This window comes from Lepus europaeus, chromosome 1 (assembly GCF_033115175.1).
Source record: "Lepus europaeus isolate LE1 chromosome 1, mLepTim1.pri, whole genome shotgun sequence".
Classification (NCBI taxonomy): Eukaryota; Metazoa; Chordata; class Mammalia; order Lagomorpha; family Leporidae; genus Lepus; species Lepus europaeus.
The window spans coordinates 45,175,145-45,202,948 of record NC_084827.1 but is presented as its reverse complement, the minus strand read 5'-3'; the positions used below and the strand labels follow the sequence as shown (position 1 = coordinate 45,202,948).

At 42.9% G+C, this 27,804-nt stretch overlaps 2 protein-coding genes across 3 annotated transcripts in view; one reads left to right on the top strand and one right to left on the bottom strand.

Moving 5' to 3' along the window:
• The window catches only part of LHFPL3 (LHFPL tetraspan subfamily member 3), a 579,616-nt gene that overhangs the window by 134,795 nt on the left and 417,017 nt on the right, over nt 1–27,804 (bottom strand). Inside the window, exon 2 of the mRNA XM_062213694.1 lies at nt 25,082–25,318. Within this exon, the coding sequence (XP_062069678.1) occupies nt 25,082–25,318 (237 nt within the window). The remainder of the gene's footprint in view (nt 1–25,081; nt 25,319–27,804) is intronic.
• LOC133775431 (uncharacterized) overlaps nt 1–27,804 on the top strand; it is a 274,170-nt gene that overhangs the window by 238,189 nt on the left and 8,177 nt on the right. Inside the window, exons 2-3 of one of the 2 annotated variants that reach the window (XR_009868292.1) lie at nt 21,898–22,042; nt 22,784–23,425. The gene's annotated coding sequence lies outside the window, so the exon portion shown is untranslated. Of the gene's footprint in view, nt 1–21,897; nt 22,043–22,783; nt 23,426–27,804 lie in introns of those variants that run through there. The other variant, XR_009868290.1, reaches the window with a different exon arrangement.

Genomic DNA, 27,804 nt, shown 5'->3' with positions numbered 1-27,804 from the left:
AAAAACCACTAAAATGCAAAAGTTGTACTTTTGAAATTTATATTTATTAAATAAAAGTTCTATAAAAAAAGCCCCTAGGAAAATATCTGATGATGTAGTTGCATCTTAAAAAAAATTTTGAATTTTTCAAGATCAGAAAATGATGACTGGAAAGTGTGTGCACTTTGGAAAACTTTACCCAGTGTTCACATGATCCAAGGCATACACATGTATCGTTTCTCCTTTTCTGCTGAGGGAAGGTGTGACTGCTTTCCTGTTGCCATGGGTACCTGTGTTCATTGGTTAATTAGAATTGAAAGAAAAGGTTCATATTAAGTGGACCTGTCCTAGCCCACACCAAATAAAGAATGAGCAATTTTGGAAATTTATACAAAGTTTAGTTTCTGGCAGCATAGGTAAGCATCAGACTCCCATTAGAAGCTTCAAATGCAGACTATACAGCAGATATTCTCAAAGTGTGGTCCCTGGACCAACAGCATGAATACCTCCTGGGAACCTGTTAGAGATGCTGATTCTTAGGCCCCACCGTGCCTGGGGGTGGGGCCCAGCAACCAGAGCTTTAATAACAAGCTCTCTCCACACCTGGGATGCTCACCAGTTTGAGAACCCCTGGCCCTGCTCCAGCAATGCTGGAGGAGAGAACACAACACAGGCAAAACATGGGGGCCCTGAGCTCACCCGATTTCCTCCCCAGATTTGCCTCTGTTAGCTCTGTGATCTTGGCAAATGCTGTGCTTCTCAGAACCTTGATTTTCTCCTCTGCAAAATGAAGACCCCTTCTCTCACAGCGCTACTGTGGGACGGGTGAAATTGATGGAAGTCCTCGTCACACAGCAGGCACTCGGAAGGCACTGAGGCTTTCCCGTTCCCTTCCCTGAGGCTGGGTTATTGCTGGAAGACCCAGGAGGTAAGATCATCAGTGATTGTGGAAAATGCAGGGCACTGTCCCCCACTCATGGGCAACACTCAGTCAAAGTCGGCTGTCTGGGCCCGGCTGTGCAGCAAGGGGGCCCCGGCCACGGCTGGCCACTGAGCATTTAAAATGCAGCTTGTCTGAACTGAAAGAAGCTCCATTATAAAACACTTGCTGGACTTTAAAGACTTAACATAAAAAATTAAATTTATACTGATTACATGTTGAAATGGTTTAAACATAATATTAAAATGGATTTCATGCTTTTTTAACTTTAAAAATATGTGGCTGTAAGGAAATGTAAAATCTGTCTTCACTTTCCTTTCCAGTTGGACAGCATGGGGTAGGCACTCCCTGAGCCACTGCCTTGCTCTCATGCCGGGCCCAAGGGACAAGGGAAGAATCATCTGATAAAAACAGTTTGCTACTCTTTGGTACAACATTGATAATCTCTGTGGCACTGTGCCTCATTATCATTTTTGGTGAATTTTGTAGCTGTAAAGGATTTTGCTTGTTTTTCTTTTTTATATTATTTGAGAGGGAGAAGGGGAGGGATGGAGGGAAGGAGAGGGAGAGAGAGTGTTCCTATCAACTGATTCACTTCCCAAATGCCTGCAGCAGCTTGAATGTCTGGGCTGGGCCGGGGCTGGGAGCCAGGAACTCAATCTAGGTCTTGTGGGAGGCAGATATCTAATTACTTGACCCATCATCATGGATCTCCCTGGGGTCTGCCTTAGCAGGAAGCTGGAGGCAAGAGCCAGAACTGGGTATTGGGCCCAGACACTCCTCTGTGGTTGGTATACAGCCATCTTAAGTGACATTATCACTGCCAGGCTAGCTGCCACCCTGGGTTCCCCAGTCTTTTCGTGAATTATTCTTCATGGCAGTCTGTGAGGCAGGTCATGCTGAGTTACCAGGCTCATTTAAGCATCTTCAGCATTCCAGGGCCTAGGTGCCTCCACACACCCCCTCACATGGTTGGAAGGTCAGAGCACAAAGGGATGAGAGCATCTTGGAAAAGAACTCCAAATCTGAGGCAGGAGTGGAAGCCAGTGTGGACCTGGAGCCGACTGTGGGAAACTCGGGCTTAGCGTCCACTCCTGTGTACAGGCCACTTTGTGATAAGCCCCTAAGCTGTTCTGTATCACAGCCCTCCCTGCCTTGTCCTCCTCCAAGCAGCATCCAGAGACTTGATGAACCTCTCAGACATCTCAAAAAGTCAGTGTGCTGGAAATGAGCGTTCTTTAAACACCAGCCCACTCTCTCTGCTCTTGTTTAACAAATGACAATGAAGGGCAGTTCTCTCAGAGGTCTGTTTGTCCTCAGCTCAGCTTAAAAATCAGCTCAGGAAATCACCTGTCAATCAAGTATATTACAGAGAGGAACATGCATGGAATTACCTGAGTTGAGATGTTTCAAATGACAATTTCTTATTTGCACCCCTGAAATTATTCAAGACAACACAAACCCGCTGTAATCTTTAAAGAGATTTTAGGATTATGAGAATTTGGCCCTCCGTGTTTTACATATTTAGTAGTATTTTAAGAGCCTAGCTCTCACAGGAGGCTCAGAGAGTGTGGTACTGAGGAGAGCAGACCACAGAGGTGAGAACTGGGACCCGTCATTTGTCTCTGTCTTGGAGCTTGGTAGGGTGATGCTTCCCTGTGAAAGGCAGCCAGTGACCTGGGGAAACAGGCCAGATGGTACAGACAAGTGACTCTATTCCTGAAACCTACATGCGTGATAGCTGATCATTCTTTTGCTTCAGATTTTTTTTTTTTGTGGAGTGCAGAAAAATTTCCAGTTAGTCAAATTCCAATAAATACATGGCACTTGTTTGGTGCCAGGCAGTGTGGCAAGCACAGTGGCTGCAGAATTGGAAGAGACACAATCCTAATCTTTAATGATGGGGTAGGGGTTGAGGATAGCTCAGGTGCTTGGGTCCCTGCCACCCATTGGTTGTTGTGGGTATTTGGGGAGTGAACCAGCAGATGAGATATGTTTTTTGTTTTTTTTTTTACAAGTGAATAAATAAATAAAGAGAATAAGACAAATAAATGACCAGCCCCTTTGCATTGCTATGGCCGTGTCTGTATTGGTTTTCATGGATGGAGCTCATTGACTTCTTTCTCTCACTTGCACAATACCATTCTAGAGAGCCAGCCCTTCATACAACAATGTTTTTTTTTTTAATATTTATTTTACTGATTTGACAGGCAGAGCTGCAGAGAGAGAGAGAGAGGGTGAGAGGGATCTTCTGCCTGTAGGTTCACTCCACAAATGACTGCAATGGCTAGTGCTGGGACAGGGTGAATCCAGGAACTAGGAACTCCATCTAGCTCTTTGACATGGGTAGCAGAGGCCTAAACATTTGGACCATTGTCTGCTGCTTTCCTAGGTGCATTAGCAAGGAGCTGGATTGGAAGCAGAGCATCTGGGGCTCAAACCAGCGCTCATATGAGATGCCAGCATCGCTGGTGGTAGCTTAACCCCCTGCACTACAAGGCTAGTCCCAGTAACTGACAATTTTGTATCTATATTTTATATGTCAGACTGTAGCTGTTGGTATTAGTATGAGCATCAACATTAGGCTATGATAGTGGGGCCATTAAAGGTATAGAGCAAGGTGTGTTTAGTTAAAGGTTAAGGACAAACTTGGTAAGATAAGAACTTGTAACCCTGTCTCGGTCCTTGGCTAACTTCTCTACATTTGTTCTGAATTAAGAAAGGGTTTTTGTTTTGAAATCTCCCAAGACAATCCTATTTATCCAGCTGTTTGTTTCTTTAAGGATAGATCGCCACTCTCACGCCCACCCTAATTCCTATCCTCATATCAAGACTTACCTATCCTGAGTTACTGATTGATTCATCAGTGCTGTTATTTCACCAGTCACTAGGGCTTCTGCCATGATTTGTGTGGCATTCATATGTGTGTGTGTGTGTATCTATGACAAGCATTTGTTTGAGTCTGCTTTTTGTATGGTCTGGTATTCAAATAGTTCTCCTGCTGCCCCACTAGGTCATGGTTCCTTTTTTAAAAAGATTTACTGGGGCCAGCACTGTGGCATAGTGGGTAAAGCTGCTGCCTGCAGTGCCGGCATTGCCATGTGGCACTGGTTTGAGTCCTGGCTACTACACTTTCCATACAGCTCTCTGCTATGGCCTGGGAAAGCAGTGAAAAGTGGCCCAAGTCCTTGGGCCCCCACACCTGTGTGGGAGACCCAGAAGAAGCTTCTGGCTCCTGGCTTCAGATCAGTGTAGCTCTGACAGTTGCAGCCATCTGGGGAGTGAAACAGTGGGTGGAAGACCTCTCTCTCTACCTTTGCCTCTCTATAACTCTGCCTTTTTAAAAATTTATTTGGCAGATAGAGTTAGACAGTGAGATAGAGAGAAAGGTCTTCCTTCCATTGGTTCACCCCCAAAATGGCCGCCATGGCCGGTGCTGTGCTGATCTGAAGCCAGGAGCCAGGTGCTTCCTCCTGGTCTCCCATGTGGGTGCAGGGGCCCAGGCACTTGGGCCATCCTCCATTGCCTTCCTGGGCCACAGCAGGAAGCTCTACTGGAAGAGGAGCATCTGGGACTAGAACCGGGTGCCCATATGGGATGCCGGCGCTGCAGGCAGAGGATTAATCAAGTGAGCCACAATGTTGGCCCCCTAACTCTGTCTTTCAAATAACTAAATTAATCTCTTTTTTAAAAGAGAGGAAGGGAGGGAGGGAAAGAGGAAGGGAGAGAGAGAGAGAGAAAGAGAAAGAGAGAGAGAAATCTATCCAGTGGCCAGTGGTTCACTCTCCAGGTGGTCACAACAGCCAGGGCTGGGCCAGGCCAAAGCAAGGAGCCAGGAGCTTCATCCATTTCTCCCACGTGGGTTCAAGGCCCAAGTACTTGGGCTGTCCTCCACTGCTTTCTCAGGCACATTAGTAGCGAGCTGGATTAGAAGTGGAGCAGGCAGATCTCAAGCCAGTGCTCATATGCAATGCTAGTGCTGCATGTGGTGGCTTAATATGCTGTGCCACGGTGCCAGCCTCATGTGTGTCTTTTTCTCCTGTCAAACACAAGATGTATGTGGTTAGCTGTGTTGATTTCATGAGTGACTCATTTTGTACTCTTTTCCCTGTACCCATATCCATTGCTAGACCATTCTGTGGTGCCCTCCTGCAGGGACTGGGACATATGGCCACAGCACTCACTTTGGCTGATGATATGTCAGCAGATGTAATGCAGCAGAGAATTCACAGACCCTGTGCTGAGGGCTTGATGGTTCTGTGCCCTGCTGTCTCCATGAGGACAGCCTAGTCTGTTAGTCCCTGGTAGAGATAGCCCCAGGAAGAGAGGTAGAGTTACTCCCAGACAAGTCTGAGCCAGAAGTACCAACTCACAGACTTGTGGTTGTCCGCTTATACCACTGAATGTTGGGATGGTTTGTGCCCAGCAAAAATGGACAGATAATCTTATCCCAAATCCTGAAGTCTCCTCCTTCTATCCTTAGACCACTCTCCCACCTATCCTCACTCTGCCCTAGCTCCTGGTGGCAAAACAGAAGTTCACCTGGTGTGGCACAGGGGAAGTGGATGAGAAAAGAAAGGGAGGAAATAAGGACAATAGAGAGAAGACTACCACCACCAACTCATTTTCTAAAGAAAGGAAATTGAATCATCTCTATGCTTACCCTGGGCCTGAGTCTTTTCTCTCCTAGCCTTTCTCTCTCTAAGAAGGACAGAAAAGGAGAGAGGGAGAGAAGAGGAGAGGGAAATATCTATATATAATTTTATATAAACATATATTTTATATATTATATAAATTTATTTTATATAATATTTTATATTTATATATTATATTATTTATTTTATTAATTATATATTATAAAATAATATATATTATTTATATATTATTTATTTTTTATATATGTACATATACATACATATATATATATAAAAGAGCGAGAACAAGAGAGTGAGCCCGCATCTGCTTGTTCACTCCTCAAATGCCTACAACAGCTGGGGCTTGACTGGGGCCAAACTCAGGAGCCACAAACTCAGTCTTGGTCTCATGTGGGTGGCAGAGACCCAACCACAGGAATAGGATCATCACCACTTCCTCCCAGGGTGTTCGTTAGAAGGAAGCTGGAATTGGGAGTAGAGCTGAGACTCAAAGCCAGCACTCTGATATGGCATGTAGGCATCCTGATATCTTAATCACTAGGTCCCAACTACCATTAATTTTATGTTTCCACTATTGATCCTTACAATGAGCCTATAGCTGTATTATAGTTATTGCTAACATTTGTTGAATGCTGACTATGCTAAGCACCGGGTGCTTAATTTGGATTATGTCTTTTAAAGCTCACCATGACCCTGATAAGGTAGTGTCCTCTGCATTTTACACATGAAGAAGCTCAACAGTTATCAAGTGATTTGCCCAAGTTCCGTAGCTAGGATGTGGGGAAGTCAAGTTCTAATCTCTCTCTCTCTCTCTCTCTCTCTCTCTCTCACACACACACACACACACACACACACATTTAAATTTTTATTTATTTGAGAAGCAGATAGAGAGAGCAAAAGAAATAGTTCCTGTTTTGCTGGTTCACTCCCCAAATACCCACAGTGGCCAGGGCCCTACTGGACCTAAGCTGGAAACTGGAACTCCATCCTGAAACCCAATTTCTTGAGCCTCTCAGGGTCTGCATTGGCCAGAAGCTGGAATTAGGAGCCAGGACCAGGAATAGAACACACATACTCTGCTATGGGATGCAGACATCTTAATTACTTGGCTAAATGCCCACTCTTTAATGTTTATTTTTATTTGAATATAGTTTTGCACAACATGAATGGTTGCTGGCTGCTTTTATTTTTTGTTTCTGTAAATTACACTTATTTCAAACCTTACTCTGTTTTTCACTAAGCATCCTATTTTTAAGGGACATTCAATTTGCCATGTGCTCTTTACATTTATCACCTCTGACCTACCACAGATACTTCAGAGTTTCCATTCACCCCAAATTCCTTATCCACTGATCTGAGACATTCAGATTTCCTCCAATTTCCTGCCACAAATGCCTCAGTGAACAGCCTCACACATGGTTTCTTAAGGCCCTTGAAAGAGATTCCCCAGCATAAATCCAGGAGTAGAATTGGCAGGTCATGGAGCCCGCCTCTCAGGTGGTCCAGGTTGCTCTTCACCCATGTCTACACTCCCACCAGCAGTCCATGAGGGCAGATCCATCAGTCGTCCTGCCTGAATTCTGCAAGCCTAAAATGTGACTTGCCAACTCATTATTTTCATTTGCATTTCTCTAATTACCAGTGATTTGAGAAATTTCTTCAAATGCTGGCTCTGTTTTTTCAGTTTCTGCTTCTGCAAATGACTTGCTCATTTGTTGTTTGCTTTCTTCCCTCCCTTACTGATTTGCAGGACTTCTTTGTTTATTCTAGATATTTGTTCATTGGAAAATTTCCAAATAGTAATTTCCAAGCTATTATTTTGTTTTGATCTTTTTTTCCTGTCTTGAATAGAAGTCTTATTTTGATTTAATTAAATATATATGCATTTGAGTATATATATATACACACACATACACATATAGCCTTAAGGTTTTGAAGAAGCACCTTGATAGTAAGTAGGGACTCCGTTTTGGAGCACCTGAGACTTCATCTTGAGAAAGCCTCCCTCTCCCCCCATGAGACTCTGGTCTGAAACTATGATCTAAAACACTCAGACAACAGCAGTCCACTACATCACACCTGGCAACCTGCATCACATTTGGCAGAGCATAGAAACCCCCTAGCATGATTGCTCAAGCTTGGAAGCAGATAGGCTGCACCTGGGTTAATGATAATTTGTCTATGTCCTACATATAATTTAAGCCAACACCTGGATTAATGTCAAGATTAAAATTGAAATTGTTAAGATTTTAACTGGTATTGTCAAGATTATAATTGATATTAATTTGGCATAGATTTTAGGTCAGCTTGACTGCAGTAACTATGTGTTCTCCCTTGATCTTAGCAACCATGTATTTCCCTTCCGATTTTGTAGTTTTTGGATTTGTAAACCCTGTTGCTTTGGGCTTCGGGGTCGAGAGTTCTTTAGGGCAAGAGCCCACTCTCCACCACTGGAAATAAAGGACTATCAAATTTTATCAATGTGTGGTACTCCTTTGTTTGTATTCACTCAGGTACAGCAGTTTGTGATTTTAAGGTTTTGAAGTCCTCCTCCACCTGTGGTTGTCAAAAATTTAGAGATTTTTTTCACATTTTTGTCTATTTATATTTTTACATTTCTACAGTTCTTCTTTAAATGTGGTTGCTCAGATACCTCTATTCCTGTAACATTGTGAATGAAATAAGCTTTAAGAGGCAGGTCCAAGAATTTTGGTCATGGTGTATATCTACTGTTTCTATGAAAAACTTGTGATCTGAATTCTAAAATATCAATTTAAAAGTGAACTTCTGGAATAGAGCTGGTTGATGCACTGAAGGTTGCCAGCATATTTATGAAAAGGAACTCTAAAGTGAAAACACTGATATGGCCATGGACATTGGCCTCAGTATCATTACCTCATAATCATAGTGTTAGTCTAGGTATAAATGACCTAGGACAGTGTTGCTTAAGGCATGATTCTCATTCAGATCAATGTGTCATGCTTACTTGAATATGCTCATTAAAGATGAAGATTTCATTTGTCAACATCTGTAGGATGTACAACACAAACAGCAAGACCTGATGGGCTTTGGTTGATAGTGACATGTTCATCAGTTACAATCCATGGACCACAGTGGTAGAGGACGCTGATGGCAGGGAGGCTGAGTGTGCGGGGATTGGTAAGATGTGGGAAATCTCTGCCTTTCTCAGTTTCCTGTGACCACCTAAAACTACTCTAAAAAGTAAACATTTATTAACTTTAAAAATCCCCTAGCTGTTCTTAAGCCCCAATTTGCATCTTAAAATAATTATCCCAGATAAACATTATGCTCATTGAGGTTTAAAAACTATTATTTGAATAACAAATAATAACAGCAATGATAAGGCTGTTGTGGGTGTTACCTAGTAGGTGTGAATTAGCTGTTGAGGGAAAAAAATCACTTCAGAGTGTATCTGAGAGAAGCCAGAGAGAAATGGGCTTTTGAATAATCGGGAGAGTCCCCACGATTTATTTTAACTTCAAAGTAGAAATGTTATTACTTGTATTTGTTTGACATGTGGCTTTTATTTGCTTTGTTTATGGTGAGGAAAATAAAGATGTGTTCTGCCCAAAACACAGGGTCCTACGAGTCTAGTAGCACTAAATTTTTATCACCCTGCAGATGAACCAAAGTGATCATATTCTCTTACGTTCAGGGGATTCGTGTTTTTATTGCTTCTGCCTGGGCAGAATTCCTTCCCTGCATTATTTTTGGAGGACACCACTACAGACGTTTGTAAAGCTTGAGCTGTTTCTCATCTGTCTAGTCATACAGTGAAGGGATTCTCAGCTGGGCTGGAAGTGGGTAACATGTAAGAGCCACAGTTCCATCAGAGAATAGGAGCTCTCCTTGGTGACCGTCATTGAACTTACAGAAACAGCCATACGGTTTGAGCTCTGTGCAGGGCCAACGTTGTCAAGGAATACATGTTGTAAAGGAGTAAGATTTTTGTCTCTCCTAGTCAAGATTTGAGTGTATAAGATCATAAGAAACATATCAGAACCCTGATTAACCAACAAACTGACCCTCATGTGTTAGGTTTAAAAGTATTTGTTGGGAGAGGGTGTTTAGCACAGCAGTGAAGATACCTGTGTTCCACACCAGAGTACCTGGGTTCCATTTCCAGCATCAGCTCCTGACTTCAGTTTTCTGCAATGCAGATGTTAGGCAGCACTGGTGATGGCTCAAGTAGTTGGGGTCCTGCCACTCTTATGGGAGACTCGAGATGAGTTCTTGGCTCTCAGCTTCATCTCAGCCCAACCCTTGGTATTGCAGTCATTTGGGGAGTGAATCCATGGATGGAAATGTTCCCTGTCTGCCTCTCAAATAAATAAATAGAAAATTTAAACAAACTGTGAAGATAGCAGATAAAAAAAAAAACCTTATGAGTTTATAAGCATTTAGAGGAAGCCATCTCTAGATATTAATGAGATCACCATGAGGATTTAAAGTTGTTGGGAAAAAAGAGCAAGACAGCCAGGGGGAGGGACTCTGTAGCACATGAATCAAGCACCATGAATGTGTTTGCTTAACAAAATGAGAGCATTAAAAACAGCAGCAGTCAATATGTGCTGGTATCATGATAGATTATCGACTTGTATGATCTTATTTTATTTTTTACAAGTTCTACATGGGCCAGGTTCTACTAATGTCCTTAGGAAAAAGGACACCTAGGTTTGTCCAAGTTCACAGAGTTAGCAGGTGGCACAAGTCAGTTACCCAAGGCTGGCAGAGAGCAAGGAAATTATATTTAAAAAGATGACTATTTCGTCTATGAAAATTAATAAAGATGATTATTTAGCCTATGAATGAAACTTAACTCTGTCACAGGTCACTGTAGTTTTCTAATCCTAACAGTCAAACTGGTGAGATCATCTTCGTTTCCCCTCTGTGTGCCTCAGCTTCCCCATCTATAAGGTGAGGCAGTTGGGTGAACCTGGACCTCCACCCCAGCTGCACATTAGAACCTCCTGGGGAGGTTTTCATGCTTGGCTCACCTTCATGTAGACTGAATTGCAATCTCTGGGGTGGGGGTCCAAGCCCTGGAATATTATAAAGTGGATTGTGAAACACTAGGGGCTTTCTAGTTTTAATATTCTTGCTCTGTTCTTGTATTTAAACATTACTGCTTCCTCAATAGAGAGGAGAGCGTTGGTTTTGTCACCCCACATCTAAGTGGATTAAGCCCATCACTAAGACTTCCCCCAAAGTAACAAAGTGTAGCGTATCCATAAACAAAGCAAAGCTTAGCCATTCATGCTTTTAGTTGCTTTTCCTGAAAATGAGACAGCTCCATCAACTGCCATGTATTGATAGACAGTGTCTCTGGGTCCCACTAACTAAGGTCAGGAAAGATTGTCAACTGCATTTCTCCCACCTGAACAGTCAGAGAATGTCAGGTTTCCTGTGGACATTGGCACCAAAAGGCCAGCTTATGGTGTAGAGCTCTCAGGCCAGCAGGTGCAGTCTGCTCAGGTAACTTCCAGGCTTGTCACTGGCTCCGGGGAAAGGGGTGGCTATCTGAGGGTCCCTTTAGAAAGCTTCCCCTTTAAGAGGGCTGGCCTGCGACTCCACCTGCCTGCAGCCCTGTCAGAACATATGTTGGGGTGGCCGACAGGAACACCACAGCTGCTTTTCTTCCTGGCTGAGTTCTGCCCTTCACATCTCTTGGCAGTGTTGTCACTCTCACTTTTGTGAGCTTGGACAGCACATGGACCGGTGGACAGCTTCGCCTGATAGTTGCCAGAATTCCAATTTCACCTCCTGAGGATCCCGGGCACATCACCAAAGGTGACACAGTCGAGTTAAGTTAGGGAGAGGATATCTACTCAGGTCAAACTGATTTTGATCACTACCAAATTCGAGGCTCTGGTTATGTAGATGGTAAAACAGGAAGAAAAAGTCAGTGAAATGCATAAATACAGCATTTGCCAAGCACTGGCTGACTGTAGAGTTCAAGAGTGATCATCTTGGCGGTTACAAGTGATTTCCCTCCAGTGAAGGGTCTGGAGTTGGGATTTTTAAATTGAATGCTCTGAAGTTAATGCTTTAAGCAATAAAAGAAAACTCCCCACCCTGCCCATCATTCTTACTTGTCTGCACTTCACCACACAGCTGTCGTATTTCTCATTTCTTCACTGCTGTGTCCTCCTTTGTTTTATTTAATACTAATAGACTCACTGGTGTTTTTCCCCAAGCTGATTTTTTTTTTTTTATAAAGCCTCCTAGAAGATGAAGCCTTGCATGTCCAATTGTCCTTGGGAAGCAGTCTCAGCTTATTATAGCATCATCTTTCACTGGGGCTGGCGTTAAGTTGGCTGTCAGTGAAGGGCATCCATTTATTTTATACAGAGATAACATCCACAAGGTGCTCCCATGAAGCCATAGATGTCAGAGCGGGGTTGGACCTCAGAAATACAACCTGGTACTTACAACACGAAATGTCCTCCCCAAAGAGCTGTAGGGCAAACCCCGTCCCATTCATTTTGAACTCCCAGTCTCAATGAATGGACTTGGCATGCTTTAGGCACACAAGAGGTGTTGGTGAGTTCGCTGGTGTGCCCAGCTTTGCTCACTGCCTGGCACGCAGAATGTGCACACCACCATTTTGTGGCTGTTGAGATAAGGCCTGCAGAGGTTAGGTGATTGTCTAAAGTGGCCGAGTTGTAGTATATTATTCCAACCTGTCATTCCTGGATTCTTTGTCCTCCTTGAGGACATATGCAGGCGAATTTATTTCCTTTGTGATTTGCAGAGTGAGGGCCAGACTGCTTCAGGTACAGAAGAAATGTTAAGTGAGCACATTAAATAGTTATGCTGCATTTTTCATTAAATTGATGCAATAAAGACATTTTTCAGCATTTGCTATGTCCAAGGAACTATAAGACTGGAGATAACAGAGAAGGCATGGTCCTTGCCCTTGGAAATCTGAAGAGTAAAACTGAAATTTGCAAATATAGTGCATATTTATCTGTTCAGATGGGCTCAACACTGGCTGAGTTCCACAGTGTTTTCCTTGGCACTGTGCTCTTAGACCCTTTCTTTCCCACCAGATGTGGGAAGGTTCAGTGAGGTGACATTTTCATTGTTTCTTTGATCTCAGAATGGGGTCACTGAACACTTAGCAAGGATGTAAACACAACTCTGCCAAAGAAGTTGTAAGTCTGTTGAAAAATAAATTGGGAGAAGAAAAACCAAGGCCCAAAGAGATCTAGTAGGGTTAAGATTAGGAATACTCTTTCACTGTCTGTAGGGCACATGGAAGAGAGGGTCAGAGATTCTAGGATGGTTGAGAGAAGCTCGGGGGACATGAGCTAGATCAACAACAAGACAATCAATTTTTATATACATTTGCTATGTTTTTGGCAGAGAAAAATTAAGAGGTATATTTGTGATCTAAAAGTGATGTGATTGTATAGGTGAAAAGACTAGAGAAAATAGGTTATCCTAGGACAAAAGCGGTTTAATGATTGAGTTTTTGTTACATATTAAAATCAAAATAGCAAATTGATAAAAATAAAATTGATTACTAATTAACATTACATACTGAAGTACCTACCAAACTTTCCAGAGTGCATGGATATGAAATTAAACCCAGTCTATTGAAAGGAAAAAAATTGGTTACCAGTAAGTAACTTAGAAATAAGAATTACAATCCTAGAGGTTATTATTTATCCTAAGATGCCCATATCTCACACTGGGTTAACTGGGTTTGATTCCTGGTTCCAACTCCTGACTCCAGCTTCCTGCTAATGCACACCCTCGTGGCAACAGTATGGCCTAAGTACTTGGGTCCTTGCCACCTGTGTTGGGGATGTGGACTGAGTTCCAGGCTCCTGGTTTTGGCTTGACCCAGCCTGGGCTGTTGTGGACATTTGGGGAGTGATCCAGTAGATGTGTGTGCACTCTCTTTCTTTCTCAAATAAATAAAAATAAAAATAAAATCTAGTTCAGAAATCTAATCCATAAACCTTGGCTGTCAGCAATATTCACAATTTTATGACCATGCTGCTTAGAGAGAGAAGGGGAGGGGTGGAGCATGAAGCTGGTAAGTTTCAGTGTTACTAAGACTGTGTTTAAAGTTATGCTTGAGATTTGACTGAATGTGGCAAGGCTAAAATCTTGGACATCGTAACTTTGCTGTGTAAGGCTTCTTTTCTGTTTTACTCTCCTTTCTTTCCTTTCTTCCAACTGTTCTGATTTTCACCCAACTCTGCAGTCCCTATATGAGGAATTGAAGAAAATGGTTGAAAGGTCAAACACTGTTTTGTCTATGGGAGTAGAGTGGACACTGATGGAGCATTGTGACAGCCACTCCGGGTCAGCACTGCCTCTGCCCTCCAATTCCTAAACTGCTTCTGCCTATAACAACTATTCAGGGGAGGCTGAGACAAAAATCCTACATGGAGGGAATTGTTGGAGAGTGGGCACCTGTCAGAGAGCTGGATCCATCTTTGAGCTCACTGTGGCCCATTAGTGTGCTCTCTCTCTCTCTCTTTTAAAGATTTATTTATTTATCTGAAAGGCAGAGTTACAGAGAGGCAGAGGCAGAGAGAGAGAGAGAGAGAGAGATCTTCCATCTGTTGGTTCACTCCACAAATGGCCACAGTGGCCAAAGCTTAAGCCAATCTGAAGCCAGGAGCTTCCTCCAGGTTTCCCACATGGGTGCAGGGGCCCAAGCACTTGGGCCATCCTGTACTGCCTTCCTAGGCCATAGCAGAGAGCTGGATCGGAAGTGGAGCAGGCAGGTCTTGAACCAGTGCCTAAATGGGATGCCGGCATTGCAGGTGGCATCTTTACCTGCTATGCCACAGTGCCAGCTCCAATGATTTCATCATAGATTTGTTGGATGGACTACAGTCAATCTCCAGAGTTCAAATGTTCTTGAAGTCACCTTGAGGTGACACCTGATTGACATCAGTGATAGAAGTCCATGAGTAACACTGGTAAAACTTTATTCCTTCTATCATTCCTTTGGATGTCCTCTCTCTTCTTCTCCTCCCCACAATCTTCCCTGGTTCCTCTGGTGAGTATGGGTAGCACTGACTCCATCTAGTGTTTCCAGATGTTCAACAAGCCATGGGAATCCATGCCACTTGGTGAATATGTGACTTTAATTATGGCAGACACAACAACTGTGTTGTTGAAGTTAACAGCTTAAAGTAGAAAAGGGAGTAGCAATGGGTAGACATCACAAGGAGGCAATTTCAGTGAAACCAGAACAGTTTCAAAGTTTCAGTGCTGTGCAACAATGAAATAGCCTTTTGGTTATGTAGAGATTAGAACAGACTCATTTGTTTGTTCAATAATACTTGCATTCAACAGATAATTATTGAGAGCCTACATATGCCAGGCATTATGTTATGCCCTGGGAATACAATAGTGACCAAAAGAGACAAATATCTCTGCCCTAGTCTTTTCTGGGGAAAGAGAGAGATGATAAGAGAAACAGGTAAAATATGTGTAAAATTACGGCTAGATCAAGAAATTCCTCACCGAGAAGGTAATATTTAGGGGAGACCTGAGAGAGGTGAGGGAGTAAGCAGTGTAGTTTCAGGGCCATGTAGGTAGCCTGAACAGCGAATACTAAGACCCTGCAATGGGACTGTGCCGGGAGTGTCTGTGAAACAACCAGGAAGCCAAGGGTCTGGAGCAGAGGCAATGAAGGGGTGAATACCCAAGAGGCCAGAGTGGCAAGGGTGGAGGGAAATTTGGGTGGCTTTCTGCACCGTAAGAAAGAACACTGGCGTGTGCTCTGAGTGAGATCATCAAAGGTGCTGGAGGGTCTTGAGCTGAGGAACGGCATGATCTGGTGTATCTTTCTACAAGATCACACTGCCTGGCCTGTTGAGATTAGACCGAGAGGGTGCAAGGCTGCAGGTCTCCAGCACTGATGTCAGGGGAAGGGGATGATGGCCTGCTCCCGCACAGCAGGTAATGGGGTGAGGTCTGGGGAGGTCCAGAGATGTTTGAAGGCAGAGAAGATCAGAGTTTTGGATTGGTCAGATGCGAATTGTGAGAGGAAGAGAGGAGCCTGGGATGATTCAAGTTTTGGCTTGAGCAGCTAGAAGGATAAAGTTGTCCTTAACTGAGAAGGGGAAGACTGTGGGAGGAGGAGGTTTTGTGGGCAATATCAGGAGCTCTGCTTTGGAAATGTTAAGTTTGAAATGCTCATTAGATATTCAGAAAAGGCTATCAAGTAAGCAGTTGGATAGACACATCTAGAGTTCATTGGAGAGGTGGCAGGTGGGTTAAAGGTGGGAGTTAGCAGGATTTAGATGCTACATAAATAATGAGATAATTCAGGAAGTAAGTGCGGCTGGAAACAAGATTTCAGTCAAGGAAATGAGAGATGGGGAGGAATCCTCAAAGGAGACCGAGGTCGGAAGAGCACCTGAAAAAGGCAGAAGGGACATTAGGCAAGGTCAAGTACTGGAAGCAAACCGAAGAGTTTCAAGGTGGGGCCAACAGTCCGTTGTGAAAAGGTTGCTAATAGGTCACTATGAGAACTGAAAATTGACCATGAAATTTAACAATTAAGAGGTTGGAGTGACCTTGATAAGATGGTGTCTGTGAAATGCCAGGGGTGGAAACCTGAGTGGAATAAGTCCATGAAAGAATGGGAAGAGGAATTCGAAGCAGCAAGAATTACAGATGGCTCTGGGAAGACTACCAAGGCCTTCCACCTCACAAATTAATTTAACCCTTCTCAAAGAGTATCAGGATGAATGTGACTTTTTTTTAGAGACACATCCTGAATTGCTTTGATGATGGCAGGGACTTTGTTCAACATGTTTCCCATTGGGAAACAGACAGTTCACTACTATCTTATTAAAATTTTAATTCTAAATACTTGGAGATACTTTTTTCTGGCTTCCTGATCTTACTTCACTAGGATTTTTTGAAGTTACATAGCTAAGTCAGAGTATGAGTTTTGAAGTCTATTTTACATTCTCAAGTGTACTGAACTTTGGATGAAATAACATTATGTAAAAGCTACCAAATAATAAAAGGACTAAACTATTTATCCAGGGTTGATTGGTTAAGCTGAAAGCACTAGAATTGGCATCTATTCAGAACTGATTCTGTGATGTTATATAAGAGATAGAGCTTGAAATTTTGGATAAGCTGATTTGTATTTGAGTCCAAGATCCAGTCCCTGCTCTCTGTGAACATTTAGATAAAGCATAACTTTGCTGCACCTTAGTTTCTTTTTTTATTTTTTATTTATTTTTTTCATCTTTTTTTCTAAACTTTTATTTAATGAATATAAATTTCCAATGTACAGCTTTGGATTACAATGGCTTCCTCCTCCCATAACTTCCCTCCCACCTGCATGCACCTTAGTTTCTGATCTGTAAAACCAGGGTGATGATAAACACTTCACAGGGTTGTTGTAGGGATCATATAAAATGCTACCTGGGGCGCCGTGGCTCAACAGGCTAATCCTCCGCCTTGCGGCGCTGGCACACCGGGTTCTAGTTCCAGTCGGGGCACCGGTTTCTGTCCCGGTTGCCCCTCTTCCAAGCCAGCTCTCTGCTGTGGCCTGGGAGTGCAGTGGAGGATGGCCCAAGTGCTTGGGCCCTGCACCCCATAGGAGACCAGGAGAAGCACCTGGCTCCTGCCATCGGATTAGCGCGGTGCGCCGGCCACAGCGGCCATTGGAGGGTGAACCAATGGCAAAGGAAGACCTTTCTCTCTGTCTCTCTCTCTTTCACGGTCCACTCTGCTTGTCAAAAAAAAAAAAAAATGCTACCTGGGAAGTGCTTAGTAGTAAATAACGTCTGTAAGATAGGACTGATTATGAGTTGCTCCCACACACATGCTTTTGCTGAACTCTCCACCACCCCTGTGGAGGAAGCAGGGCTGGGTGTCACCACTCCCGTTTTAAAGAAGGTGAACAACTGAGCACCAGAGGGGAAACCTGTTGAAGTGAAATGGACACTATGAGAAACAATGACCTGATCAGCTCTTGTCCTGACTCTAGATGTACAATGTAACACTTTATCCTTTTTAGTATTTGTTGTTGTTGTTGTTCTAGTACTAGTGGTTGAACTCTGTAATTAACACACAATTATTCTTAGGTGTTTAAATTTTAGCTGAAAAGTGACCCCTGTTAAATTTCAGAGTGGAAAAAGAGAGGGAGGAGATGTACAATTTGGGACATGCACAATCAGACTTGCCCCAAATGATGGAGTTAGAAATGTACCAGGGGATTCCAATACAATCCCATCAAGGTGGCATGTACCAATGCCATCTCACTAGTCCAAGTGATCAATTTCAGTTCACATTCCATGGCTCTGATAGGTCTAAGAGTCAAAGGGATCACACAAACAAGACAAGTGTCTGCTAATACTAATAGAATCAAAAAGAGGGAGAACGATCCAACATGGGAAGTGGGATACACAGCAGACTCATAGAATGGCAGGCGTCCTAAACAACACTCTGGCCTCAGAATCAGCCCTTAAGGCATTCGGATCTGGCGGAAGAGCCCATGAGAGTATTGTAGGCATGGAAAGCCAAGATACCATGGAAAAGAAAAAAAAAAAAAGAAGAAGACCTAAATGAAAGATCTCTGCGAGTGAGATCCCAGTGGAAAGAACGGGGCCATCAAAGAAGGAGGTACCTTTCTCTGAAGGGAGGAGAGAACTTCCACTTTGACTATGACCCTATCGGAATAAGATTGAAGTTGGTGAACTCTAAAGGCTTCCATAGCCTTGGCAACTCATGACTAGAGCCTAGGGAGATTACTGACGCCATGAACAGGAGTGTCAAATTGTTAAGTCAGCAACAGGAGTCACTGTGTACTTACATCCCATGTGGGATCTGTCCTTAATGTGTTGTCTAATGTGCAGTGATGCTATAACTAGTACTGAAACAGTATATTTACACTTTGTGTTTCTGCGTGGGTACAAACTGATGTGATCTTTACTAATTATATACTGAATTGATCTTCTGTATATAAAGATAATTGGAAATGAAAAAAAAAACCTGTGTTAAATTGGAAATGGCATAGAAAATTAATTAATTTTTTAAAAAAATATTATGTAGGATCTCTGTCTTTAATGTGCTGTACACTCTTATTTAATGCTATAACTAGTACTCCAACAGTATTTTTTTCACTTTGTGTTGCTATATGGGGGCAAACTGTTGAAATCTTTGCCTAATATATACTAAACTGATCTTCTGTATATAAAGAGAATTGAAAATGAATCATGATGTGATTGGAAGGGGAGAGGGAGCGGGAAAGGGGAGGGTTGCGGGTGGGAGGGAAGTTTTGGGAGGGGGAAGCCATTGTAACCCATAAGCTGTACTTTGGAAATTTATATTCATTAAATAAAATAATTTTAAAAAAATAAAAAAAAAGAAGGTGAAGCTGAGGCTCTGAGATGTTATGGAATCCCCCAGTGTCACATGACCAATTCCTGCTGGAGTTGAGACCGGAAACCATGCGTTCTGTCCCACGCTGGGGCTCTGTCTACTCTCACAGTGTCGGTACAGACACAGCATGAAACAGGGAGGCTCATTGGCCATGGGTCTGAGTTTCTGAAGAGGACTCATTCCACACTTGGGTAGAAATGAATGGGTGTGACAGACCAGGGCAGCAGGCAGGTGTACACATGAAGCAGCCTCTGCCCTCTGACCCCTCCTAGACACTGCTGCATGCTGACAGCCCCTGAAAGAGTATTTAAAGTGCCCACTGCTCTGAAGGCGGGAGGTCTTACTGCTCTTGGATCCTTGTTTTGAGGGACACCTCTGAATGTGTCCCTGGAATTGGAATACTTTAGAGCTGGAAGGAACCTCAGATGCTATGCATTTTTTGGAATAAGACTGAATTCTGTCAAGATTAAGGTACTGGTCTAGGGGCCAGTGTTGTGGTGCAGCAGTAAAGCTGCTGCCTGTGGTGCTGGCATTCCATATGAACAATGGTTCCAGTCCCACCTGTTCCCCTTCCAATTTAACTCTGTGATAATGTGCCTGGGAAGGAAGTGGAAGATGATACCGGTGCTTGAGCCCCTTCCATCCATGTGGGAGCCCTGGATGGAGTTCCAGGCTCCTGGCTTTGGCTTGGCCCAGCTCTGGCAGTTTTGGCCATTTGGGGAATGAACTAGTGGATGAAAGGTCTCTGTCTCTCTCTGTCTAACTATGCTTTTTAAATAAATAAAAGAAATCTTTTTTAAAAAAGGTATTGGGCCTGTGTTGTACTATAGCAGGTAAAGGGTTGCTTGCAGTGCTGGTATCTCATATGGGTGCTGGTTCATGTCCTGGCTGCTCCACTTCCAATCCAGCTCCCTGCTAATGGTGTGGGAAAAGTAGTGGAAGATGGTCCAAGTGCTTGGGCCCCTGCAATCCAGATGGGAGACCAGGAAGAAGCTCCTGGCTCCTGGCTTCTGCCTGGTTTAGCCCTGGCCATTGTGGACATCTGGAGAGTGAATCAGTAGATGGAAGATCTCTCTGTCTCTCCCTTTCTCTGTAACTCTTGACTTTCAAATAAATAAGCAAATCTTTTTTTGTGTGTCACTTTTTTTTTTTTTTTGACAAGCAGAGTGGACAGTGAGAGAGAGAGAGACAGAGAGAAAGGTCTTCCTTTTCCGTTGGTTCACCCTCCAATGGCCTCTGCGGCCGGCGCACCGCGCTGATCCGAAGGCAGGAGCCAGGTGCTTCTCCTGGTCTCCCATGGGGTGCAGGGCCCAAGCACTTGGGCCATCCTCCACTGCCTTCCCGGGCCACAGCAGAGAGCTGGACTGGAAGAGGAGCAACTGGGACAGAATCCGGTGCCCCAACCGGGACTAGAACCCGGTGTGCCAGTGCTGCAGGCGGAGGATTAGCCCTGTGAGCCTCGGCGCTGGCCAAATCTTTTTTTTTTTTTTTTTAATTTAAATTTTAAGGTACTGGTCTAACGGTCTTCTTCTCGTGTCAGGGACTTCACTAATACCAGGTAGCTTGATCCAGTTGTGTGCACTGTCCATTACACCCACAGTGTGGCTGCAGCAAAATAAAAGTTCCAAAAGGGTTTCTCAATTAGTTAAGTAAAATGACCTTATTCCAACTTCCCCTATAATAGCAGTAAAAAGAACTTAAATACTTAATAAACAAATGGCAGCTGAAGTCACGTCTTGATGGATAATCATGTTTTCTCATTTTCAGTTTAACTGCTAGAAGCAAAGGGACTTTAGAACTGCTCATGAGAGGACCTAATTATCTGATAATCAGTTCCAAAGACCACAGACACAAATACAGAAACAGACCTCTTCATGAATGATGTCTGACAAGGAAAGAGATATTTGTGGCACAGGAACTCCAGAAAATGTAATTATTTATCCTTTCACAATTAATGAAAGAAATTGAAAATGAAGCTTTCCTTTCAGGTCCTTTTTATCTGGATGAAATTTTAATTTTACATAATTAAATTGACTTCACAGTTCAGTGTGTTAAGATTTGCAGTTAACCAGCGTATCAAGGTTGAATATCTACTGCTGTTGGCTCATTTAGAAACCATGCTGCTGGACTCCCAAATAAGACCACTGTTATGCCCAGGGTCTTGGAGGGCGCACAACCTGCAGGGCTGCTTCCCCAAACTCAGAGCAGGCAGCCGAGGTGTTTTTTGTTTTTGTTTTTTTGCATGTGCCAACTCCTGTATAAAGTTCGTTGGATGTTGAAACAGTTTTCACAGCTCCTTTCTCAGTAGACCTCTTTTTTTTCTTTTGAAAAAGTAATATGGCACTTGATGGAACTCCAAGATAGATGATAAACTTGATTTCTTACGGAGGTTCCAGGACAACACTTGCATCATCCACGCTCCCTTCTGTTTGTTGGAAGTGTCTTAGAGTGCCCTCATTTCAATTTGCCATTTCACAACCTATCGGTGTTGGCTGCTGCTACTTTCAAATGACCCCTGCACCGTCTGGGCAAGGAGAGATTATGAAACAATGTGGGAGGAACTGAAGGGGACACAGAAATGGAGTTGGGGGTGTTCACTGAAAACATACCTTACAAGAGAGCTGTCCCTAGAGGTAGAGACTTGCACCTATGTACCTTCCCCTGGTTTTCCATGGGAATAGCACCTTTGTGATGATTAATTCATGGCTCAGTCTCTGATATTCCCTTTCATCTTAAGACTGTGAATGGAGCATAGTTCAACATTTACAATTGAGTCTCTTTCTCCTCCCTGATAGTCTAAAATTTCTATATTTTGTTTTATTTTAACTATTAGGGTGATGGTTGGGAAAGACTTATGGATCTAAGCAATTTCCTTGCTCTAATTATATGAAGAAAAACCTGAGTCTTTTTGGTGACTTTCAGATTCCCGGGGACGTGTACTGCTGGATGAATTACATCCACCACCAGAAGAAGGTGCAATCATGACATGAGATGAACTTGAACTGGGACACATGCTACAATTGCAGCCTTATTCTCTCTACAATGCTTCTGCTACTTATTACAGGATGTAGGTTGATATGATGACCGGTGTATCATAAAACTGGAAGGAGGTTATGAGGTTGTGAATGACATTGCATTATGTAGAGTGATATCATCTATATTCAAAATTCTTTACTCTTTTGAGTCAAGGTTTGAGATACGGCATTTCCTGATTCCATGACACCAGAGGCATCACTGGAGTTAATACATTTTTCTAAAATCTGAGCTACAGTTTGATTTACCTTTATCTAATTCCACCACCTTGGAACTAAAAGGAAAGCCTTGACTACCAAGGATAGTTTTATCAGAAAAAAAATTAATAGTGGCAAAATGTTTTAATACGCTAAAAGTTATATTAGTGTAGCCACAACAATTGTAAAAATGCTCATTGATGTAAAATCAATTTCATAATTATAAATTATTTTTATATTAAGCACATTTTTTTCCTTAGGATGTGTGTAAGATAATACTGATAACATTAACTTTGGGTTATTGCAGATACTTGAAAGCTGTTTAACTATTATTTAGTAAAACTATCATACACACAACATACAAAATCAGTGATTGACCTTTCCTCAAAAATCTGATTTTGATAGTGTCAACATTGAGTAAGTGCTTAGATAATACCATATAATAGAGGCTGCTTATATGGAACTATACCATTTCTCAGAAATATACAAGTTTGATTATACAAAACCCAGAAGTCCTGATTGCATACAGACCCTGTTGTTTGAGAGTGTGACATGTGTGCTTGTCTACCTGTGCTCAGGACCTGAGATGAAAGGACTTCAGTGGAGAAATCAAAGTGTGGGGATGTTTCAGCAGCATGGCCTGATGCTCTCTAGTGCTTTATTGGACCTGTCTGATCTGAAACAGAGAAGCTGCTGCTGCTATTAGTCCTTCAGGACTGGGTGGAAGCTGCAGTCATGACTCATGCAAACAGAGAACACGACAAACACCTCAAAATCACACACAGAAGACCACGAGCCTTCTGCTGGCCTCTTTAACCTTCCATCCCATCGCAACTTTTTACCAGAGTGTTCCTGACGTATCACAGAAAGGGCAATCATGCTTGCTTTCTTTTGTGAAAACCTAGATGGAAGGAATCAGGCATCAACATTTAACTCAATCAACGAGAAGGCAAGATCCACTGTGAAACTGCTGAGGGTGGTTTGAAATCCTGGCATGAACCCAGGAGAACATGTTGCCACACAGACACACGAGCATGAGTTAGAATTTTCAATCACCAAGTAATGTTCTTCCTGCTATGTTACTTTCCCCCTTTTTCTGGCTTTTCTTCTTTGTGCTCAAAGGGTGTGGGGGAACTTAAAGGTCCTCAATATAACTTTCACCTGTACAGAAAATAAGTAACATTCTGGTTCATTACTAGCGTTGGTGGAAATCAAGCGAGTGTGGATCTTTTGTATATAAAGAGAATTGAAAATGAATCATGATGTGATTGGAAGGGGAGAGGGAGCGGGAAAGGGGAGGGTTGCGGGTGGGAGGGAAGTTTTGGGAGGGGGAAGCCATTGTAACCCATGAGCTGTACTTTGGAAATTTATATTCATTAAATAAAGTTTAATTAAAAAAAAAGAAATCAAGCGAGTGTGGAACAAAGCGATCTTTTCTTTAATCCTTTCTTTTGGCAAGGAAACTTGTTCTATTATTCAGCTGTCCTTATCATTAAATTTGAAGTGAACTGGAAAGGGAAATATGTACATCCAGCAAAGCCCAAACACAGCAGTGAAGAGCACCACATTCATGAGTGCAAGGGAAAACATGGAATCTGTAGCAGAAGCGAAAGTGTAATTATTATCTTCATATTCTCTTTTTTATCTGCAAGAGGCAACTCTGACAGTTTGGTAGTTTTGTTCCAAGGAAGTTCCAGCATCACTTCCCCGTGAAAGGGTTACTTTTGTGCTTAGGATGTTTTTGATAAATCTAAGCAGGCTGATATGTGTTCTGTCTATAAATGAGGAAGATAAAGGGCTCGTGGGTGACTGCTGCTGCCCTGCCCTGCTCCGTGTCCCTTCCTTATAGCTTACAAGCACAGTGAATGACTATCTACATACAAACCCTGCTATGCTGTCATTCCATGGAAAATTCATGTGGGAATGAATATATGCTTATGTTTGAGATCTGTTGAAGTAGTGAAGGGTTTTTGAAATCAGCATCTCCTTGAAATAATAAGCTAAATTTCATAATTCAAGGATAGATTTAGTTTCCAATTAGGAAAAAGCGCTAGAAGAAGGAGCTGCTCAGCTGAAGGGGCTGATGTAAGCCTGAATGATGAAAGGTAACATAAAGATGAAAGGGGTGGGGGAATTTCCGTCTGTAACAAAACTGAGGCATTAGCATTCTATCCCGGGAAATTGGTTAAGAAAATTGGACAGAAAATGCAAAGGTTCACCTTGAATAATGGCTTGCTGCGTCTTTGCCTACTGTGCTGTGTTTATGAACGACTGCCTCGTCAACAGCCCATATTCTAGCCAAGTTCCTTTGTGCTCCAGAAGGCAATTTCCTTTTGAAAAGAAATCTGAGGACTTTGGATTACCCAGATAACACATTTAAAATTCAGCTAAATTGGTAACTACTGAACTCTGACTATGCCTATTTGGGGCTGGTCTTACTCCTTCTCTCTTAAGATGATGAGTTGGAATTCAAGTAAAATGATGGCAGATAGTTTAATAAAGATGTTTACAGACCATTTGAGAGATTTACCCGGCATTTATTTCAACTTGCAAAATAGCTGATTATATAGAGAGGAAGCACTTTCCCTTCAACCAAATAGATGAAAAAAAAATTGCATCTTAGCCATGAACTCCTGATGGCAAACCTGCTACCAGAGAAAGAGGGAAGAAGAAACTGGACAGATGTATTTAAATAACAATGGATTTGGGGAGCCTTGGAAAGAGAAGTAAGTGCAGTACTATAATTGTCTAAGCTTCTTGACTTGAAGCTGGGGAAAGTCTATGGCCCAGGCAGTACTAAAAGGAGCAGCAAATTAGAACCACAGAGGAAGCACAAGTACTTGATGGGAACAAGTAGGGACTGAAAGCAGTCTTACCTTTGTTTTCTGCCTTCAGTTCCTCTGCCATCAAGCTGTCTTGTCGGTTCCCAAGCACAAATGCTAGAAACGAGAGGATGAGGGCATCCAAGATTCCAATAATAGCCAGAATGTACGCCCAGCGGACCGAACATGCCCCAAGGGTGTACTTGTCCGTCTTTTCTCCACACATCCGTTTTACTTCATCTGAATCCCAGCCATCAGGGAAAATCATACAGCCAAGCACGAGGCAGGCAGCTTGGAAAGAGAGAAAAAGGAGAAAAGAAGTTAGCCAATTGTATTTTAACAAATATTTCTTTCAATTGCTTGTCAGGCCAGTGTTTCAAATTCCTTTTGATCTAAATCTAAAGAATGGCAAATCTCGCCACTGTCCTACCCTGAGTGTGGGTGAGTGAGCCTGCATGTGTGTTGTGTGTGCACGTGAGTGAGCATGCTTTCTCGGTTAACGTCAAGGCAACCTAGCACACTACAGCAAAGAGGACCCTGGGAATGCACTTTACAGTGAGCTCAAGCATCCTGGGGAAGGTTAAGGTAGGTTGAGCCATAAGAAAACATTAAGAAATTGGATTTTTGTGTGCATTTGTGGGAAGGTTTCCACTGCACATAGGCCATAAGGAATCATAGCATTGCACGATGACAATTCAAGGCTGGCTTTGAAGAGCTATGATAGCAGCCAGATAAGGGATTAGGATAATAGGGGAAATATCAGAGTGTATCTCTTGACTTTGAATCACAACAGAAAATGATTTTGTGTTGTAACCCTAACCTGCCCCCACACACAAAGTTTTTTTTTTTTTTTTTTTTTTTTCTGACAGGCAGAGTTAGACATTGAGAGAGAGAGAGACAGAGAGAAAGGTCTTCCTTCCGTTGGTTCACCCCCCCAAATGGCTGCTACAGCCAGGAATCCGAAGCCAGGAGCCAGGTGCTTCCTCCTGGTCTCCCATGGGGTGCAGGGCCCAAGCACTTGGGCCATCCTCCACTGCCTTCCCAGGCCACAGCAGAGAACTGGACTGGGAGAGGAGCAACTGGGACAGAATCCAGCGCCCCAACCAGGACTAGAACCTGGGGTGCCGGTGCTGCAGGCGGAGGATTAGCCAAGTGAGCTGCGGCGCCAGCCCGAGAAAAGTTTCTTGAAAGTATATTTACTACGTGGAATGCAGGTTGATTTTCAAAATTCTATTCTCTCCTCCATATCATTTTCTATAAAAAGCCCCAAAAGCACTACAACTCAGTATAGCACCATGGAGCTTTTATGGAAATTAAGAAACTCAAGAGAATACCCCCAAATATCATTGTGGGGGTCATGTAAATTTTTTTTATAGGAATATGTTATTTTGAGAATTAAAGTAGATGAATAGTTATCGGTGCCACTTCTTATGTTTAATTGAATCACTTAGGGGCAAATGATTATATTTTTGGGCTATATAGAGCTTTCTAAGTGGGTGAGTTTATTTATCCATTAATTATCCATTCACTCACTCATTCGACAAACGCTTGCTGAGTGTCTCCTACGGAATGCTAGGTGTTGTTTTTGGTGCTGGGAAACAGTAGTCAAGAAAGGAGACAATGAGTTATGTAATCACGGATCTTCCGTTTTGTGCAAATAACAGGCAAACCAAATTCAGTAAGCCGGAGCCAACATAATTGTCAGTTGTACTGAGTACTGAGTTAAAAGAATACACACACACACACACACATATAATATATCTCAAAAGGAGGCTCCTATAGAGAAAAAAGGTTGGATCGTCTTTAGAAAAGGTAGTCAATAAGGCCACTTGGGGAAGTAACCTTAAAGCTAAGGACAAGAATAGCTGAAGAAACCAGTGGGAGAGATATTCCCAGGAACAGCATGTGCAAAGGTCCTGGGGCAGGCAAGAGGCTTCCCTTATGCCATGAGATCACTTACCAGGTTAGAGAAAGTGATCACACTGAGGTTGTGATGCTATCTGTTATCGGTGGTTTTAACTCAGGAAGACTATGGTGCCACATAGTGCCTGGTAGTTCTGTGACTATCAAGGCCCAGAAATCCTTGAAGGTGGCAAAAGGGCTCACCTCCAACCCTTGCTCCACTATAGCTTGTTGAACAAGATAGATTTTCCCTTTTTGAACAGGAACAAGACTTCATAAGGCCCATCTGAAGGAAGCAGAGAGTGAGAGGGTAACCAGTGGAAAGACTGCCCGAGAGAACAGCGCCTTGATGTACCCGGTACTTCACAGAACGGTCGTTCAGAACTCCGTGTTACGCTGGACTCCTCTCTTCTTTCCCCGAATCCCAAGCACTGTCATGCTCCTCTTATCTATCTGTGCACCATCTCTGCACGGATATGATCAACTCCGTCTACTTGAGGCCTTCATTGTCTGTCAGAGGGAACCCAGCTTCCCTCCGCCTCCAGTTTACCCTTGCTGCGATCAGGATTGCACATTAAGACTTGGAGCATCATGCTCACAACTTCTCGCTGGCCTCCCCTCAGGTTTTGAAGAACAGGCAGGCGTTTTAGCCAGGAATCCCCGATCCTCAGTGTTTCCAGCCTCACCCCCTTTTATACCCTCTATGGCTCTTGGGTTGAGATACATATGACCCAGAATTTGTGCATCTCTCTGTTTTCTCTTCTGTCTGCTTGGAGCATTTGTCATGATTTCCTATAAATATTCCACTCATAGGCATCTGTTGCAACCCAATGCGACATCCCCTACCAAAAAAATTCTTAAATTCTTCTTGACCT